The 20185-nt window shown below is 37.0% G+C and overlaps 1 protein-coding gene and 1 long non-coding RNA gene across 2 annotated transcripts; both read left to right on the forward strand.

Annotated features, from left to right (window-relative positions):
- Positions 1-247: 247 nt before the first annotated feature.
- On the forward strand, positions 248-10285 carry LOC148675231 (uncharacterized). The gene is made up of 2 exons (XR_015935476.1): positions 248-1070; positions 2517-10285. It is a non-coding gene; the product is annotated as an uncharacterized LOC148675231 (long non-coding RNA).
- Positions 10286-16416: 6131 nt separating this feature from the next.
- LOC148675232 (C-C motif chemokine 3-like) lies at positions 16417-18720 on the forward strand. Its single transcript, XM_088626346.1, has 3 exons — positions 16417-16689; positions 17253-17364; positions 17985-18720. The coding sequence occupies exons 1-3, from the start codon at positions 16620-16622 to the stop codon at positions 18100-18102; spliced, it is 300 nt and encodes a 99-aa protein (XP_088482472.1). The 5' UTR covers positions 16417-16619; the 3' UTR covers positions 18103-18720.
- The last annotated feature ends 1465 nt before the right edge of the window (positions 18721-20185 follow it).

Consider the following 20185-nt stretch of genomic DNA (forward strand, 5'->3'; position numbering starts at 1 on the left):
TTTGTATGTGTGGCTGTGTATACCCTGTGATAGACTGGCATCCCATCCTGGGTGTGCCCTGCCTTGCACCCCTTGCATGCCAGCATATAGACTCCAGCTTCCCTGCAACCCTGTATTGGATAAAGAACTTAGAAAATGGATGGATGAAAGTTAACAGCTATAGGAAAGGCTAGATGGTAGTCTTCATGTTTCCATGTTTATTGTTAGTTAACTATGTCTACTAACAATAAACATGTCAACTAAGTTATTTTAGAAAGTTCAAGTACTGTAGGTAGCTGCATCAGCATGAGTAGGCTGCAAAGGAACAAGTTAAGGTTTATTCCATGCGGAAAAGAAAAGAGACGCATTATTTTGGCTGTGGAGCAGTGGGGTTAAATGATGCACTCCAGTCTTGTGAACAGTAATGGAAATTTGTGCTGCCAGACTGGGCTGACCTGCAAGTTTTCTGCACCACTAGGATCAGACTTATGGTAAGGAAGACTAACACCAACCCCATCAGATTGGTACCTGAAACTAGGCAGTAGAAGGTACAGGAGTATCTCTGTAGTACATAGGGAGGGAAACCATGACCCAGAAGATTATGCTTGTTTGCTGTAGACTAAGAAAGTCAATGACACTGAATGTGACATACTATATGTGGCCTTTATTTGAAGTGAAGCTTTGCCACACAAATCCTCCAATAAAGAAAGCAGGATAATGGGTGGAGCGGTGGCTCTGTGGCTAAGGATCCATGCCTGTGGCTGGAAGGTTGCTGGTTCAAATCCTGCAGCCGGCAGAGGAATCCTATTCTGTTGAACTCCTGAGCAAGGCCCTTAACCCCAACTGCTCCAGGGGCACTGTACTATGGCAGACCGTGTGCTCTGACCCCAGGCTCTCTCCCTGTCTGTGTGTCACATGGAGAGCAAGCTGGGGTATGTGAAAAGATAATTCCTAATGCAAGAAATTGTAAAGGGTTAATAAAGTAATGTTATTAATATTTGTGCATTTGAATGAAGTGGCTAAGTGACACAAAAAAATAGCATTAATGGCTGCTGGAGAAGAAAGTTGAAGCAGATACCATGGTACTGTAGGTCAGTGGTTCTCAAACTTTTTGGACCAAGTACCACCCCTAATCCAACCAAAGCATCCAAGTACCACCTACAAGTCATCATCTCATAGGAACCCCAGAAATTCTCAATGACCAACTTGAGCATGCGTGCACACACACTCACACATACATATAATAAATATTATAATAAACTTTATTTGATATAGCGCCTTTAAAGGTGGCTTCTCAAAGTGTTTTACAGAAAAAAAAACATTAACAACAACTAATAAAAAAGCACCATTTCAGTGAGAGGGGTGAGCCTGTTTAGTTGAGCAAAGCAGATGTGAATTAATTTTTCGAGCCTTGCTACAATTCAAAACAGAGTCTAACAGATATTAAATCGTCAGGCATTTTCTTGACGGCAAAGGTCTCCCGGTGGATGTTGTAATGCGTACATTCATTTCTGGAGCAACCTCTCTAATTCGTGCAACTACACCGTTATGTCGGCTTGTCATTGCTCTAGCACCGTCTGTACAAACTCAGACGCATTTTATCCAGTCGAGGCCATTCTCTTCGATAAATTCATTCAGAAGCTGAAATATGTGCTCTCCTGTAGTTCCTGTTGGTAGCGGCTTACAGAGCAGAAAGTCTTCATGAGACATACCCTCAAACTCGTATCTAATGTAAACGAGCAAATTGGCCAAATCGACTACAGACTCATCTAAAAACATCTGCTCATCTTAACGCGCTCTATCAGTGTACTTTTGATATAATCCTTCATTTCAATAATTCTATGAATGACCGTGTCTTTCAGGGGGAGGGGGGCAGCAGGTCGAGCTGTTTAGGAGCTTTTTCTCTATACATAATACGTGTCAGCTCTTTTGCCAACGGTAAATAAGGTTCTTCAAAAATAGTGTAGCTTACCTGCTTGAGCAATTGGCAAGCTTGCATTTTTCCCCGTTTCCGTTTTTATTTCCGTATTTATTTAAAGTTTTTATTTCATGCGCATGGGAGCGAAACACAGAGACGCTCGGTGTATTTTTCTCAAATTAGAACGGTTCTTAAATATTTTTCTGTTATCATGCTTTCGTGTGCTCACAAGATGACCTGCGTTCGTAGCACACATTTCTATGCATTCCTGTGTTTACAACGTTGGCATTGTTCCAAAATCACGCACATTCTCCTATCTCCCTATTTGTTGGAGATACAGTAGCTTTTTTAAAATACAATTGGTCACTTGCATCCGTAGCACGCATTCCTATAGAGTGGTATAGAATTACAGAGTATCTCTTGTGTCCACTGAAGTATTAGCGCGCACTGTATCGTAGTAGGCTGCATATTCGACACATATTAAAATACAAAATATGAAAACCCGTCCTGATTTTTCAGCGCACACGACACAGTTCCAGGGTCATTTGGTGTACCACCTGGCGGCACTCCACGTACCACTGCCGGTACGCATACCACAGTTTGAGAACCACTGCTGAAGGTGATTTGGGTAGAGGACATGACCATCTGACAAAGGGGTGCAGTACCTTACAGTTCATATAGCTTGCCTTGTTACAAGGAAGCCAGGTGATCAGGCTACATGGTTATGGAAGTTCCAATTACTGCAGAATGTGGGATATGCAGTGAAACTATTCTGCACTGAAACTCAGCCACAGAACTATTGTACATTCTGCTGGTGGGGCTTCTGCTGGGGAGCTGCCTCTGGACAGTTTTTATGCCACCATTAACGCAGCTTCAGACTGCTGCCCTTTCTTCACCACTCTCACAGGTGTGCATGATTCGCGTTCTCATGACACTTGCTCCTGGAGTTGTACATGTTATGTGTGTTTCAATAAACTGGTCACAAAGGAATTTGTAATCCGGAGAGCTCTGAATCTACAATTCAATACTGGCTCATTGAGTCGTCAGCCAGTCCAAGGCACTGGTGTTCCCAAAGAATTCTTGTTCTCCTTTAGGCACAGCAGGCACAGCGGAGGGAGTCCTCAGCCATCCCTGTCCCCAGATGTTATATACAGTGATGTGTGTCTTTCATTTCAACACAGGGCTAGAGTATTACCTCTGGCACCTTGCATTCATACAGCTCCTCCTGCATGAAGTGATATTCTGGGGATGTTATTGCCATCTCTTGACAATGCAGCTATCAGTGAAAATATATAAACAACATCCAACAAACCAAGACAGCAAATGCTTAAAAAACGGATATTCTGTATAAGGGCGCCAATGGGAAGTATTGTTACATATTTAAGGTAGCATCTGTTGGACCAAGCAGAGGTGTAAATATAGGGGATTTAGAATACATATTTACAGTAGTGGTTTGTAACTTGAGAAAAAAAAAACAAAGGACATAAGCCAACCAAGAAATGAATTCCTCAGAATATCAGGTCTGAGGAGAGTGTGCCAGCTGTTCTCAGTACTCCCAACTGGCTCTGATTTGTCTCACCCTAGTGGTCAATCTGTAGAGCACAGAAGATTTTGTGAACTGTGTTGGGTACTGTATGGGTTTTTTTCCACTGCTTTGAAGCTTACAAAGAGGTTATGAAAATAATATTTTAAGTAATGTTTGTTTCAGTATAAAAGAAAAAAGGTCTGGCATTATCAGTCATGTGCTGTCTCAGTTTGTGTGCTGTGACCTATAGCTATTTGACATACATTTCTCAAACGGCCTGATTATTAAGACAATAATAATCTTACATTTTATACAATTTACACAGGTTTTATTTCTGTCACAAAAGCATTATATACAGTACAAGACAGATGCTCAAAATATACTCACCTGCACATGTGAAATATAGTAAAATGTGTTACTTGAGTAAAAGTAGTGTTTCTTTAAAGATATGTAACAAAGTAAAAGTTCAAAACAACTTGAGTAGAAAAATAAGAGTATCAACACTCAAGTATTAGAAATAAAAAGTAGACATCTTTTTATTCTGCCCATGGACATCTACCCCAAGGCTCACACCAGTTATATTTATGTGTGGCAATTCTACTTTACATACAGTACCTATGATTAGGGTTAAATTTTAAAACTTGAAAGCCTGTTTTAAAATAGGTTGTAGATTCCCATTACTCTTCTAAACTACTAAATGCATACTCCATATCTGAATAATAGGAATAAAAACAGATGAGTCAAATTACTTTCATCTTTATTGCTTTTAGACTAAATAACCTGTGTTCCAGAACCTCTTGTTCAGCTTCAATAGCAGTTGATTTTGAAGAGCAGTCTTGCTCTCCCTGAGATAGATAAAAGTCCAGCATCACTGAAGCCTCTCACAGGCAGCTGAGGCAGGCAAAGGAGTGCTAACAACTCCCTGATTATGTGAAAGTCCCTCAGGCCAAATATCCTCCAAGCTATTTGGTACTTTCTTATTTGCAAGTCTTCATTCAAATGAAAAAGTCCTCTTCAACTGAGGATTTGGTCAATAGTTCTAGGGGATCAAGTAAGGGCTCCATCTGCTGCCTGATGTAATCCAAAATTGTACTGTACAACAATGTTTATATCATTACTGAAAATGTGTATGCTGTACAATGACGACATTAAACATGAAGAGCATTTTGAAAATAAAATAATTACATTTGAAAATGATTGAATACCATAGGCACACAACTCTCATATTTCTCAGGCTTTATCAGATTTTATTTTCCATACATACACATTTGAACATTAATCCATCCATTCTCTTTACCAGCTACCAGCTTTATACAGAACAGGGTTTTTGGGGGACGCTGGAGCCTAACCCAGCAAGCAACTGGAGCAATGCATTATACACCGTGGATTTGGCACCAGTCCATCACAGGGCAGACAGACACACACAATCATACCAGGGCAATTTTACAGAAGCCAATTAACCTACTATTACTGTATGTCTTTGGCTTGTGGTAAGAAACTGAGGCACCTGGAGAAAACATGAGACAAACAAACTCTATGCAGATAGCTCCCCAGGAATTGAACCCAGAGGCCCCAGCTCTGCAAGGAACCAATACTAACCACTGCATCACTGTGCCACCCATCTACCTAGTACTGTTAGAGAGCAAAATAATCTGTACCTAAACTAGATTTCATCCTTAAAATTCCAGTGTAAAACTGAACTGAACATGTGACAAATTAGGTAAGATCTAATTTTTAAATGTATTTTAAATGAATCAATATTGAGTAGCCGTTAAATGCTCTTTCTCTGTGTTACAGTTTTTTCTAGAAAACACAACATAATGAGCATTCATACAATTACCTTGATTTTACATCATCATCAGGATTTTACAAATACAGCATCAGGAATAAGATGTCATCAGGATTTTACAAATACAGCATCAAGAATAAGATGTCTTTTGTAAATTAAAAATTAATTGCTTCCTTTCCTTATGTTTATGGAAATGCCTCACATGTCACATGCAGCTTTCTCAGTTACCTAAGAAAATATCATAAGTTAAATGAAAATGAAAGTTGTCGTGCTGTATGGATAGCAAGCATTGACACAGCAGCCAGTCACAACTCCACTAACCTGTCACTGAGCACTGGTTGCTGTGGATAGTGATCTGACAGGAAACCTGGACCACCTGGAGACTATTTACGACCACACCCACTTCAGGTGGTTCCGGATATTTAAGCTGTGATCTGACAGTGCTTGAGACTCTGTTATTGAGTCTTCAGCTTCTGTGTTCCCTAGCTTGTGCTTTGTTTTCTGTTTTGGATTTTTTACTTTACTTTGTCTCAACCTTGTTCCCTGTCTCACCACTTGGATTGCTACTTCCTCATTCCATCATTTGCTGACCCCTCCCACTCTTACGGACACCCATTTGTGCCTTGGACTGTGTTTAGTTTCTCATTCACAGAATCTGATCCCTGTCTGTCAACTACAAACTTGGACTGTTTTTACTGCCTGATTCCCTGTCCTGCTACTGCACTGCCTGCAGCTTTTCTGTCACTGCACTTCCTGCAGTTTCCCTGGTTCATGTCTCTGGCCCAGCATGTGGATTCTCCTTATGCCCAAAAGAACCAATGTTTTGGTCCATGTTAAGTGGATATTACAAAAGTTTAATTGTCTTTGAAAACAGGAAATAAACAAATACTTCTCTAATAGCAATAGTGCCCTCTTGTGACAGATGACCTTCACTTTTGTTACAGCTTGCCTTCGGCTCAGGATATATAACTTAAGTCATAGCCATACACCCCATGGTGGAGCCTTTGTCAATGGGCTTTACTATTTAAAGACAGACTTCCTCACCCTTTTTGATTATGGTATTGTTTTTAGTATATGCAGTGCTGATTGTTTGTAGCAAGATAGAGCTGAGATCTACTACAGGTCTTCAAGCATTTTGCCGTAATGCTAATCAATAGTGCATTGAACGTTTAGAGGAAGAAACTGTAATAATCATGTCAGTTTCAGCTTAAAAGATATTCAGCATCATTGACAAAGGGTCCATGACAGAAGCGTATTCAGTCAAGAAGGCCACCTCTGCTGGATTTAACCTGTAAAGGAAAGATTTCAGATTTTAACAATGTTTCAAGAAAGAATGATCATGTTTTTTGCAAAGACAAATATACATATGCTTCTTGCATATTAATTCTCAGTGCTGTAAATATACTGTCTATCCTTATTCTTTAAGGGAACAAGTTATAGGTTTATTCCTATATACTGTAAGTAAAGAGAGGTGTGAAATGAAACCTACAATAGAGAGAGTTTAGAAGAAAATTAGTCTGTCTTTGAGAGAAGAGGGAAGGTGTGATCCTAGCTGCAGGATAATTTTAGTTTCTGTAGACTTTCTAATGTAGGAGTTAGGAAAACCATCTTTGAGAACACAGACGGAGAGATTAGTGTGATCATGATCACAGAATAATTTTCTTCTAAATCCTCTCTATTCATTGTAGGTTTAATTTCACACCTCTCTTCACCTGTCCTGACTTCACACTACCTGATTGGCCACTCTATCCCCTGCTCCTGCCCCCCGATCCTCCTCTCTCCCAGCTTTTGTTCTCCCGCTACATTACCTTTGCTTACGGCCCTGTCTTTCTCATACCTGAAGAAGGCTCCATGGCCAAAACTTTGTGTTGTCTTCTCTTTTCAGCATGGAATAAACCTATTGTTCCTTTGCAGCCTACACATGCTGATGCAGCTACCCACCAGAACTTATTCTTTAAGAATGCATGAAATACAGCTTGCATTCTGCTTCCATGATTTCAGCTGCAATACTTGTTTGTCCAGTTTTATCCATTTTGGGGCTTGGAAAATATTTTGTAGGTGTCATTAGCTTCTGTCTGTGATGAACTCACAGGTGCCACCAGGTTTAAGAGCTAGCATGCACAATGCTCATGTTTGGATAGGTGGTGCAGTACTCAAGACAGAAGTCCATGTTGTGGGCTCTGGCAATTTTGTGGAATTCACCCTAACTTTCTTCTTTCTATGGTCCTTGGTTTTGCTCTTCAGAATTCAGGGCCTCAGAGATGTATTTATTACCAAACATTTAGAAACATCAATGAATGCTTTATAAAGTGTAAAACAAAAATGAAAAGGTAAGGAAGCAATCCTGTTTGACTATTTTATGGTTGTTGAAAGGGAGAATATTCAAAAATCCCTTTAATTAGTACCACCCCCGTCTGAACATTAAAAGTCACTACAAGTGTGGACATGTGCTGCTAACCTCTATAGATACTGATGTGGGTGTTTGTGGCTTGAAATGGTTTGGAGTGGGAAACTGAGAGATGACATTAAGGAACATGTGAAGTGAGTCAATGGTCAAAATTAAATAAAACTTTTACAAAAAAAAAAGAACAACTCAATTAGTCACCCACAATAATGTTTCAAACAAACTTTTAAAAATCCCTTTAGAATCTAATATCTAACCACTTTATTCATTACCAAACGTTTTGAAGGCCTTCAGCTGAACCATTGCCTGTGGTGATTGGAATCACTGGCATTTTTGAAACTCTGAATGGATGTCATTTAAATCATAACATCCAAAGTGTTCCAGCTTTTTAGATGCCTACAGTATATGCAACATGACATCTCTGCACACTGTTGGGATGAATCCAGTCACTGTCACTCCAATGTAGGTTCATCACTATTAAGCAGTCTGTTGTGGTGGCAATACAGTCCACGTTAAACATAATATTGTCTTTAAAATAAGGTCTTTAAAAGCAGGTACTGTAGCATAATATTAAAATGGCTAGAGACATAAAATGGCTGGAAACCTTCAATTATGTAATTCATAACCGCTTTACCTACTATGGCCTGTGATAAACACGTGATAGTATTTGACAGGATGTTAATCTTGTTCTGCTTCGTTATTGAACCCGAAATGTGGGCTGACCCCCTCTTTCTCTCCTGTACGCTATAACATGACATTGTGCACTTGTTTTTGTGTACAACTGATGATTTCGGGAACTAAATCTATAATACATCTGAAATATTTACTCAGTTGCTACAAATAATAACATCCATCTATCCTCAAATGAATAGCTTTCTGGCAAAAAGATATATCATTCTGTTCACATTCCTATGTTTCATAACCTGATCACATTGTACAATAATAATCCACATAGCATCAGTTTTAAATTAACAGTGCTAACTGCAATTATAACAAAATGCATCTATGACTAAGATGGTAGAACACATTGTGGGGTGGCTGAATATAGAATAAAATGAACACAATTTTCACGCTCCTAGAGAACTGTTGTACCATCATGGGTGTGATCGATCAATGCATTCCTCCATGTATTATGCAAGAAAGCCCATGGACAAGTTTAAATTACAGCATAACACAGTAGAAATGTTTCTCTATTGATATATTTTTATATACTGTATGTGATGATACTAGGCTGGCACAGTGGAGCAGTGGTTTGCATTGCTTTCTTGCAGTACTGGGTTGAGGCTCCTTTGATGTCTTTCAGTTTAACAAATCTTTGAGACCATGGATGATCTGCACTGTTCTCTGCCTTCTTCTCTATGAGCCACAAGAATAATTTTGATATTCCTTCTTGTTGGAATTTGTCTCTTTGCTTTCTGGTTATTCTAAAAAATCAGTACAGTATCTGGTTGGGCATCAGACAGGTATGCAAAGGAACAACTAATAGATTTAGTCCATGCTGAAAAGAGAAGAGAGAAAACACAACGTTTCGGCTGTGAAGCCTTCTTCAGGTGTGAGAAAGACAGGGCAGACAGCGAAGATTAAATTGCACAGAAGAACAAAAGCTGTGAGAGGGGAGGGGGCAGAAAGACAGAGTAGCCACTCAGGAAGTGCAAAGTGGAGAGGGGTGAAGAAAGGTGTGAAGTCAAATCCTGCATGAGAAGAGAGAAGATTACACAGAAATAATTTGGTCATTGAGAGAAGGGGGATGGTGTGAACCTAGTTTCAGGATGAGTTTTGTTTCTGTTATTTTTCTGCTATGGGAGTTGAGAAACCCTTCTTTGAGAATGCAGATGGAGAGATCAGTGTGATCATGGCTGTCAGAGATGAAATGAGAAACTATGGGCTTGGAGAAACCTTTTATCTTCACAGCCCTAACATGTTCTCTGAACTGGTCTCCTAGTCTCCTTCCAGTTTCCAATGTAGGTAGCTGGGCATTTTTGCAGGAGATACAGGTACATATACAGGTACACAGATTTGCCAAAACTGCAGCATACACATCAATGAACTATAGTGGGATCCATGGTGTACCATATAAATACTGTACATATACTGTAGTAAGCCACAACAGACAGGTACTGTATGTCATCCAAAACATATCCAATCAGTTCTGTCTTTTCTAAACAAATGTACTAGCGTAAAAGTGTCTCCAGAATTAATTACTTAAGTAAAGTACAGTATTTATCTAAAAAAGTACTTAAGTAATGTAAGATACTATTTGCACTTTGTATCTTTACAGCCCTGTTTACCTAGATCCTGAATTACAGTACTTGCTGTCATCACACAATTCTTCAATGGGAGACAAGGTGTGTAGATTAAGGAAAAGAGACACAACCAAAATAGTCATATTTTTACGTAAAGGCACGTCCCCACCTGCTGTCAACAATGTAAATATTGTAAATATCATGTTTTGTCTGACCTGTGATATTCTGGTAATAATTATGATTTCTGTGTTGTCTGCATTGCAGACCTCCTTTTGCTTCAGGTTTGATTGAGCATCAAATTAGTGTGTATTGTCTGGACTTGAATAAGTTGGAACATCTGTGTTTTCAAATGTGTAAATATTCAATATTCAATAAGTCTGATAATTTGTTACTCAACATCCAATAAACCACTCCTAATTCTTTTCAAGGTGTTTTAAGATGTGTTTTTTTAACATGGACATTACATTTTTCTACATTAAAATATATTTTTTTAAATGGAAAAACGTTCAATGGAGCCACTTTTACATTTCTCAGTTTAATCTTGGTTTTAAAAATCTGAACGTGACACGTGATTACACCACACACTACAGATCATGCTTTTATAATGGATGAAAAATACGACTAGAGTCAGGAGGAGCAATATTGAAAAATCATTCTTTTTATCTTATTCACAGAAAACTTATTTATTTACCTAGAAAAACCTCACTGTGTTTTTTATCTTTTGGGGGAATACCTCTGACTCAGACCTCTCCGTAATTGTTGTGCAAATAGCATCTGTCTGTCTCCCTCTTCTGTCTCAGCTTCAGCTCCACCTTAGCGAAATTGTAAAACTTCACAGTAATTTGCTACTTTTCACATATATCTACAACACCTGCGCATGACTTTTTAAAATAGCGTACATTAACAATAAAATACTGCTACTGTTTTTACCAAATTATATTTGCATTACTATTGAGAAATATCTACATGTAAAACAAAATGTACTGTATATAATGGCTGGAATGTATGTTTTAGCTCAAAACATACAACCTCGAGGAGGTAAAATACAATATGAATAATATTGTGTGAGTTACTGTATGTGGTTATGGTAATTATTTTATTTAGATTTATTTTTAAATGAATATTGAATATTGAAAATATATTCTTATGTGCTAGTCTAATGTTTGCAGTTCACATCTCATTGTACTACTCAAGGCTTAAACAGAGAGTCTGGTATGATGTGGTTAAATTAGTTATTTGCCTATAAGCACAGGACCCTATATCAGGCTAAAATGGATGGTCAAAGGGTTTGCTTGGTGAATTACACTGGTTAATCATAGTAAAAGATAAACATGTAGAAGAACAGCATTCAACCACAGCATAAATGACAATATTTACACATAGTACTGTATTTTGAATTTATACTTGTATTTGAAAATCTGATTTCCTTTATTGCAGAATCCTTCAGTATTCCTAAAAATGATCTCTCCTCATCTGGTGATGCACCTTTAGATCAGAAAGATATATTCCACTTTTGGGTTTACATGTCGCAGGAAGGGAGATTTAGTGCCAGGTTGTACTATTTTATCTAACCCGCAGAGTATTTCTCTTGTTGACCTAGTAAGGTTTTGAGTAGGAGTTCAGGTTTCAAGGCCAGCATTCTGGGCATCTGGTTCAGTACACACATTTTGTTTTTACATAGTGTAAATGATAAATCCGTTTTTATTCAGTTGTGAGTGGTGTGGAGTTATTTTACTGTATTTGTTAAACAATATTTGTCTATCAAGAATTTTTACTCTGGGTGTATTAGTCTTTTGCCAGAGCTGTGCCTGAGAATAAAGAACCCACATGCCAAGATTCCCGTGCCAGTATACCTACTGCTTACTTGTATTTATAGTCATTATTTTATTTCTGGTTGCCCCTATTTTAAATATACGGTTTATATTAACTAAGGTAAACAACTTTAAAAAAGGAAGAAAAATCAGCATTAATTTTACTATTTGGTAAAATTTGAAAACTGGGGCCTCTTTGCAGAGGATGTTAAGATTTGAAGAGTTTTAGTGAATGAATGCTCAAGACTTGCTAGATTTAGGTGACAGGCAGTGAGTGTGGACTCAGCTATTACCGTAGAAAAATGAAGTGATTTAAAATTTCCCCTTAAGAAGCTGTTGGATACTTATCAACCTATACAGGAAATGAATGTACAGTATTTACAAATATCAATGAATGTTTTAAAATGTGTAAAACTAAAATGATGAGGCAAGGAACCAGTGCTGTTTTACTATTTAAGGGTGTTAAAAGAATATTCAAAAGTCTCTTTAAATAGTACCACCTCTGTCAGAACATTAAAAGACAGCACGAGTGTGGACACGTGTTGCTAATATCTATAGATATTAACACAGGGGTTTTTGTGGCTTGAAATAGTTTGGTGTGGGAAACTAAGAGATGACATGAAGGAACATGTGAAGTGAAAAAATGGTCAAACTTTATAAATAACCAACACGCTTAGCAAACCAAAAAAATGTGTAAAACAAACCTCTAAACGGTCCTTTAGGATCTAATCTCTAACAACTTTTAATTCGTCTACTTCACAAAAGTGGATACTTGAGCCCTTGTCTTGACTTCTTTCAGAAGCTAAAGCACATGGAAGTTCCTTCATTTCTGCACTGCCTTGTCCGGCAAGAATTATAAACCTGAGCCATCTTCCGGAAGATTCTGGGACCTCTGTTCAGCTTGGTCCAACCTAATTTGCTTCTGGCCCTTTCCTCATTGAGGTCTAAGGGACTGTAATGTTACATAAAGAATAACTAACATTAAGTTAAACATTGCTTAAAGGCTTTTTGAAAAGCCTTGGAACAGAAATCTAATGGCCATTAACCATCATACTTACAGTATATTGTTTTAGAATGTTTCAATGCTGAAAGTGATAATCTTCTGAAATTAAATTATGCTCAAATGCACTACAAAACAACATAAAGATTCACCACTTAAAAAAAAAACAAATACAATATACAGTATCGTGCCTATAGAATGTCTACACTCCCTTTCCAAAGTAATTTTTTTGTAACAGCCTCAAATCAAGAAACATTTATAGGAATTTAACACACAACCTCCAAGTGCAAATCAAACATTTGATTGATGATTTCATCACACAATGAAAAACTAGAAAAATGGGTTGGATATACAGTATACACACATTCCTTTGTAAAAGCAATTGTAAACTATCGCCAGTGTAATCATTTACCTTCCAAAACACACAACAAGCTAATTAGCCTCCTAATTAGACTTATGTTTAATTGTAGTGATTCTAATGAACTTTGAATAAAATTAGCTATTCCTGTAGGTCTCCTCTGCTGGATAGTGCATCTCAGTTCAACTATGGGCAACCATGAGCTATCAAAAGCCCTCCAGGATAAAGTTGCAGAAAGGCAAACAGCAGGTGATAGATATTAAAAGATTTCAAAGCCCTTAAATATCCCTTGGATCAATTTCAAGATTAATATTTCAGGATTATTAAGAAGTGGAAATTGTACAGGACCCCTGAGGCCTACTGTACATCATGCCACTCAGACACACTGGATGTCAAAGCAAGAAGGAGACTGAACAGATACCAGGAGACCAATGGCAACTTTCAAAGAACTACAGGGTTTTATGGCCAAGGCAGGTCAAAGTATGCCTGTAACAACAATTTCCCAGACACTCCACAGATCTGGCCTATTGATAGGAAAGCAAGAAGAATCTAATACTGAACATCAAAACAGTAACAATGTATTAAAGTGATACTGCAAACGTGTGGCAAATGTTTTGTGGTCTGGCAAAACTAAATTGAAACTTTATGTCCTAAATATAATTACATTTGGCACAAATCCATTACAATACAACACCCAAAGACACCATCCCTACTGTGAGGTATGGTTGAGGCAGCATCATATTATGGAGATGATTCTTATCAGCAGGCACCAGGGCACATGTCAGGATAGAACAGAAAATTAATGTAGCAAAGGCAGAAAGAGAAAAACCTGCTGTCTTTTGCAAGAAAGCTGAAATGGGACAGAGGTGCACATTACTACATTCAAGCAAATCATAATCAATCATAATTCAAGCAAAAGGTTTTTCCACTTTAAGGAGTGTGTACACAGATCCCATCTATTGTTATAGTATTTGATTTGTAATTACTTTTCAGAATGTTTAATGATTTTCCCTTGGACAGTGTTTGTTACAATGTGTAAATAAAGACAACATAAAATCTGATTTAATGCGTCTTGATTTTAGTCTGTTGACTGTGTGTTACTTTGGAAAGGGTGTGTAGAGTTTCTATGGGCACTGTATATGTATCTGTTGCTGCTCAAATGAAACACAGCTCTCAGGTAATACAGAATCCAATAGCTTAAACATGAGTACAAATTAAATTAAATTAAAAAAAAACAAAACATCATAGAAAATGTGAACTAAAAATAGCTGGTTCCACTAAGTTCAATTGAACTCAGGTCATGACAGAAAACCTGATATTACTTTTCTTGATGTTGTTTCATTGCAGTTGTAGCACACTGTGGCCTTCTTTTGCCCTGCAACAGCTGAACAGAAAAGCTGTTGGAACTAAGGGTACCCACAATCTGCACCAAAGGTGTTGTTGTGTTAAAGGACAATGCCCAATACCATTACACATCCAATAAACCACTATGAACAATGCACAAGAATAAGCATAATCAGAATGTCTCAATGCCTTCAATTAGGTCTGTCAAGGCAAAAACACATTAATCACCCTTTCTGCGAATACGTCAGATGTTGTTTGTCAAACAGAAGGTAATTTCATCCCTCAGGATTTCACCTGAACTGCCTCCAATTTCGTACAGACAGCAAACTACCGTTATTCATCTGATGTGTGGGTTATTTCTTCCTGGAATTTCACGTGCAGCAGCCACTGCAGTCTGAAAATGATTGTGCAAAGGAATCAAATGATGTGATAGACCTGTGCCAGTATGGTGATCATCTAGCTTTCAGGGAATGGCCTGCTTCTGATTCTGTGAACTGGCTACTTGATTGATTAAGCAGATCAAAGAGATCATTTGAGACCATCTTCAACCATGCTGAGAGCAACTAGACAATCTGCATTACTGAAGATGGGCATGGTTTTCCGAAAACACATTCACCTCAACCTGAACACAACACAGGAGTCAGCATAGTAGGAGAGATAGGTTTATTCCCTGCTTACAAGAGAAGAAAGGAAACACAATGTTTCGGCTGTGGAGCCTTCTTCGGGTGTAAGAAAGATTTTTCTCATCTTTCTTACATCTGAAGAAGGCTCTACAGCAGAAATATTGTTCCATTACTTGTTCCTTTGCAGCCTACGCATGCTGACGCAGCTACCCTTCTGAATTACGATAGTAGGAGAGATGCTGCAGATACTGAAGATCACCCAAAAAAAAACCACACAGACATAGGGGGAAAATGCAAACTCAATACAGAAGGCTCAGAAGTCAGAATTAAACCCAGGACCTTTCAGCAGTGAAGCAGGAGCATTAACCACCACAACACCCTTGCATTTTCATTCTGCATAAGGTTTTTTTTTTGGTCTGTATGAGTCATTTTATTTTATTTTTTGTATTTTCAGTTTTGATTCTGACCCTTGCCTTTTGCCTTCAGTGGTCAACACATACATGCATTGTTGCTGTATTCAATGAAAGGAAACTCTCCTCTTTAAGCCCTTCTGTGTTAGAGAACCTGTCTTCGTCCACATGTCCAGGCATTTGTTCTTAACTAGAAAGGTTTTCATGCTGCTTCAGAATGCAGTTATCTTACTCACTTTCCATCTTTATAACCAGGCTGATATGCTGTCCTAAATGTACAACTGCAAGCAGAAATGATCAGGTACTTCTGAATTGTTTCAATGTTGAAAAATACTATTCATGAAACTCAGCTGAATTAACTTAATATAAAACAGAACTGTCAGTTTCCTTTAATTACTTCTACAATCTTTTAGTACAAAATGCCTACAGTATATGAAGTCTTGTGTTAGAATTTAATTGCACTAAACCTATGAGTGTTACAGTAATATTTTACACCGCGCTCCTTAACAGCTTTACCACTGAAGCTACACTGTAAATAAGAATTGTAATCATTTTTGTAAATTTGCTCTGATGTTAGGCATAAGGCATTTACCTTGGTAATACTTCAAAAGTTGTAGTATTAGGGTATGACACTCAAATGGTTGCATTAAAACAATTACCAATATGTTTGTATGTTTTTTTAAAATAATTTCATATTATGTTATACAAACCTTGAGTGAATTGTTCCTATTCCATTCCTATTTTTAATACTTAATAAAATTTTAAGATATTTGTTTTTTAACAGTCATGTAATTATATCCAGCGCAACTGAATCTCATTTCCATTTTATGATCAGTATGAGCATTAGATCAGTTTGCAAAAAAGCTAACCACAAAATGCTATTTCTGTTGTAAGCACCCACAGAGTATGTTTTCTATGGTATACCTACAGTACTTTTACCACAGAAGTGACTGAGTGAAGGTATCATTTCCTGCCCATGTCCCCTGTCTTTCTTTCCAAAGGTTTTTCTATCCATCTCAGTGGTACTGTAGCTTCTGTGGGGCTTTCCACTGCGCAAGTGGGCAGGGTGGTTAAGTGTGGGCCCAATGGAAATTGGAAGACCCCTCTTGCCATCCAGATCCTATAAAACATGGACAAGGTCCAGCAGAAGTATAGGCGATCCATCAACTGTGAGAAGATCAGTCTGAACCCAGCACCAGTTCTGAAGTTTGAAAGATGAAATCCACAGTCTTGGTCATCCAGGTCCTTCTTCTTGCAGCCTTGTGTTCAGTGCTACTCTGTGAAAGTAAGTTATTTTTATATTTTAAGTACTTTTATGAGTTAGAAGATTTCTGGGGTGTAGGAGACTACAAACAAGCCTGTCATATAGTGTATCCTTCAGTTTTACAGCACAATAGATTCCAAAATAACTACTAAATGGTACTACTTGGCCTTCTCCTATCTATCTCTTCAAAATCATTTTTAAATTAAAAAACATGGTGACAGCACTTTGCATCACACAGGATCTGTCAGGATCTGTTCGTATCAGAAGAGGAACTTGTAGTTCTGATGTATGAGTTAGAGTAATAATAATTATGTGTCAAGTTGTGATGAAAACTTGTGTTGTTTATACAGTACAGTACTGTAACAGCAGAAGTTGGTCATGAAAGCTGTATCTTTTCCTTGATATTGAGTTCTTAGGTGCAGCCAGAGGAAGATCTGTATTATATTGTCTTACGGAACAAGTAATAGGTTTATTCCATGCTGAAAAGAGAAGAAAGGAAACATAATGTTTCAGCTCTGAAGACTTCTTCGGGTGTTTGATATTATTTTTAGTACTTGTATAAATCAAATGATGTTTCGTTACAGACAGCCATCAGCCGGATGAATGTTGCTTTGCTTTCTACCCAAAGAGGCTTCCCTTCCAACTTCTGGCCTCTTATAAGAAAACAAACAGCAAGTGCACAAAAGACGCTGCCATGTAAGTATTCTAGAGACCTGTTCATGTCTCACATTCAGGGGGACAGGAAATAAATTTCAGAATTCACCATGGAATACTGTAAATTCCAGAATTCATCATGGAATACTGTAAATTCCAGAATTTGTGGATCAAAGTCAAATTTAGTTCTTTTACTATTTTTTTATTCTATAATATGAATTTTATTGAATTAATTTAATTATTTTAACATGTATATTCTACAATATGAAGCCATGTGTCTGTCCTGTTGCCCCAGCAAACTGACAAGTGCATCTGACATACTGTAGCATTGAAATTGAGGTGCAGGGGATCTGTGTTTGTCTTCTGATAAAGGCTGAGGGCAGCAGACTATGTTCTGAATGAAGTCTGTAATGTAAGGAAACAGCACATTAATGTAGCTTAGTCACACTGCAGAAAGGTTATGCTAAGAGGGTGTTAAACAGTTTTTAAATCTTCTTTAAGATTAAATTTTATAATAAAAATTTTGAATAATTTAAAAAATAGCCATGGCTCATGATGGTCGATAAGTAGAAAACACCTTTTAGTAAAGATTCTTAAAACTAAAGAAGCTATGCATTTTCTATTTACTGTATGACAATACTGTATATTATTCTTATTTACAGATTTACCACAAAAAAAGGCAGAGAAATCTGTGCTGATGCTGAGCTCCATTGGGTCAAAAAATACATTAAATTAATTGACCTTTTAAAGAAATCTGTTGAAGAGGGTTCTGGACATTGACCCATAAAACGTTAATACCTTCAACTTGAATATAATTAAATTATGTTTTTTTGTTGGAATTTGCACAGTCCTTTTGATAATCAAGAAAAGCAAACAATCTGTTAAATTAAAAATGCTGTTTTTTCCAGATGTCATTATCGCTATTTAATTGTTTTACCTAGATGAATGGCTCATAATTAGAATCACACTCACTGATTAGCTCTAATATGTGAGGAGAACAGTTGTCTATAGCTACTAATTATGACTTTATATATGGGAACATCTACAGTAGATGGTTCTAATCTCTGGTTTAGTGAAATGGTCAGAACCATTTACGATTGACATGATTAAGACAGTTAAGTAAAAGCTCTGGCTGTATTATGGTTGCATCCTGATATGGACATTTTGGGCAAGATATGGCTTCTAACATAGCACTGAAATTACTTAACAGCTTCATCTTGGCTAGCTACGAAAACAATTTAATACTTTTATAATGAAGCCAATATTGTACTATATTATATTGTACTACAATGGAGACCCTACAAGCTTAATGCAATACTTTTCTCTTTTAAAAAAAGACTTTATCAATCACTGTGTGACATGTCATACCAATAAAGCTTTTTGAGTAGTTGTGATTGATACCTTTTTAAATTGTTGTACTTGTACTGTAAGTAATTAAGATGTTGTCTCGATTGTATGACAGGCTTGTCAAATAAAACTTGATTAAATGTTTTTTTATTTCTCCATGAAAATATCCTTTCTTTATAGATATTGACATAGTTTTGTAAATTTTAAAAAATTAATATTAATTGCAAGACACGTTTTTAAATTTAATGTTAAAATTATATTGTCACGAAATCCATGAGATGTCATTTATAATTTATTAAACTATCTTGCAAGACACTGGCAATGTGTAAAAGTGCAAACTCTTTCTAGTTTTCTCACTGTAGATTTGTTGTTAGAGACCTGAATCTGACACGTGGTTATACCACTCTTTGAGGAGGTATAAGATAATGATCATGGTGTAAGTTGATAATGTGTAAAACAACACACAAAACCAGAGATGGAGGAAGATATGCAAAACATCAGAAAATGTTTAATCTTCTTTATCTTTTGAGCAGAAAACTATGGCTGAGTCTTTTATCTTTTTCAGAAACTGAAAGTATTTCATTTCAGGACAGTCTCAGACTAGTCAGATGTCGTGAGGCCTTTTCCTTCTTCCCTGCAATCGTTGTGCAAATAGCAGCTTTCTGTCTCCCTCTTCTGTCTCAACTTTAGCTCTCACTTCTAAAACTGCACACATCTATATTAAATTGCTGCTGTTTAATGTAGAAGACGTCACAGGTTCCTGTTTGATAACCAGTTCTCATTCTCTTTCTTAATTCTCATTTAAAAAATACAGTTGTAATTACTAGTCAACATTTCTTATAATACTGATTTACAACGTAAATTTGTTTACATTAAAATACGTCGAAGACAAGTTCATAAAGACAGGGGGACAGCCCTGAACCAGAAACCAATAGCCCAATCAGCCTTATTGATTACTGATTATTTCAACAATAGGGAAAATTAGAATACTATAAAATTAATTAGAATTACAATTAGAATAATTACAAAACAATGGCAGACAACCAATAATATTTTCTAAAGGGGAAGGTCTTGTGTAACTAACCTGTTACAATTCTTTGAACAACTGACAGCGGCATTTGATTAAACTAAAGCATATAACATGATTTATTTCAATTTTCATAATGATTTTCATTTTCAAAAGTAATGCATATGGACATGCACATGGATTGAGAACTGGTCAAACAGGAAACTGACATTTCTAGCAGAACTTGTAATTGGGCAGATGCACTGTAAGCAGTATTGTGCTGCATGTATGGATTTTATTATTGACCCAAATGATCTGTATAACAATCTAGATTTTGGCATAGATAGAAAAAAGATACATTTGTAGATGATATAAAAGTGAGTTGAGGGTCAAGCACCTGAAAGTGACCTACAGTAGGTATTTATCTAGAATTTTTTGTTTCTTCATCAAGATAATGTGCATCAAAGACAATTATAGCTAAGAAGAGTAAGTACTATGCTCATCTAACAG

This window comes from Lepisosteus platostomus, chromosome 3 (assembly GCF_059453375.1).
Source record: "Lepisosteus platostomus isolate fLepPlt1 chromosome 3, fLepPlt1.hap1, whole genome shotgun sequence".
NCBI classification, from domain to species: domain Eukaryota; kingdom Metazoa; phylum Chordata; class Actinopteri; order Semionotiformes; family Lepisosteidae; genus Lepisosteus; species Lepisosteus platostomus.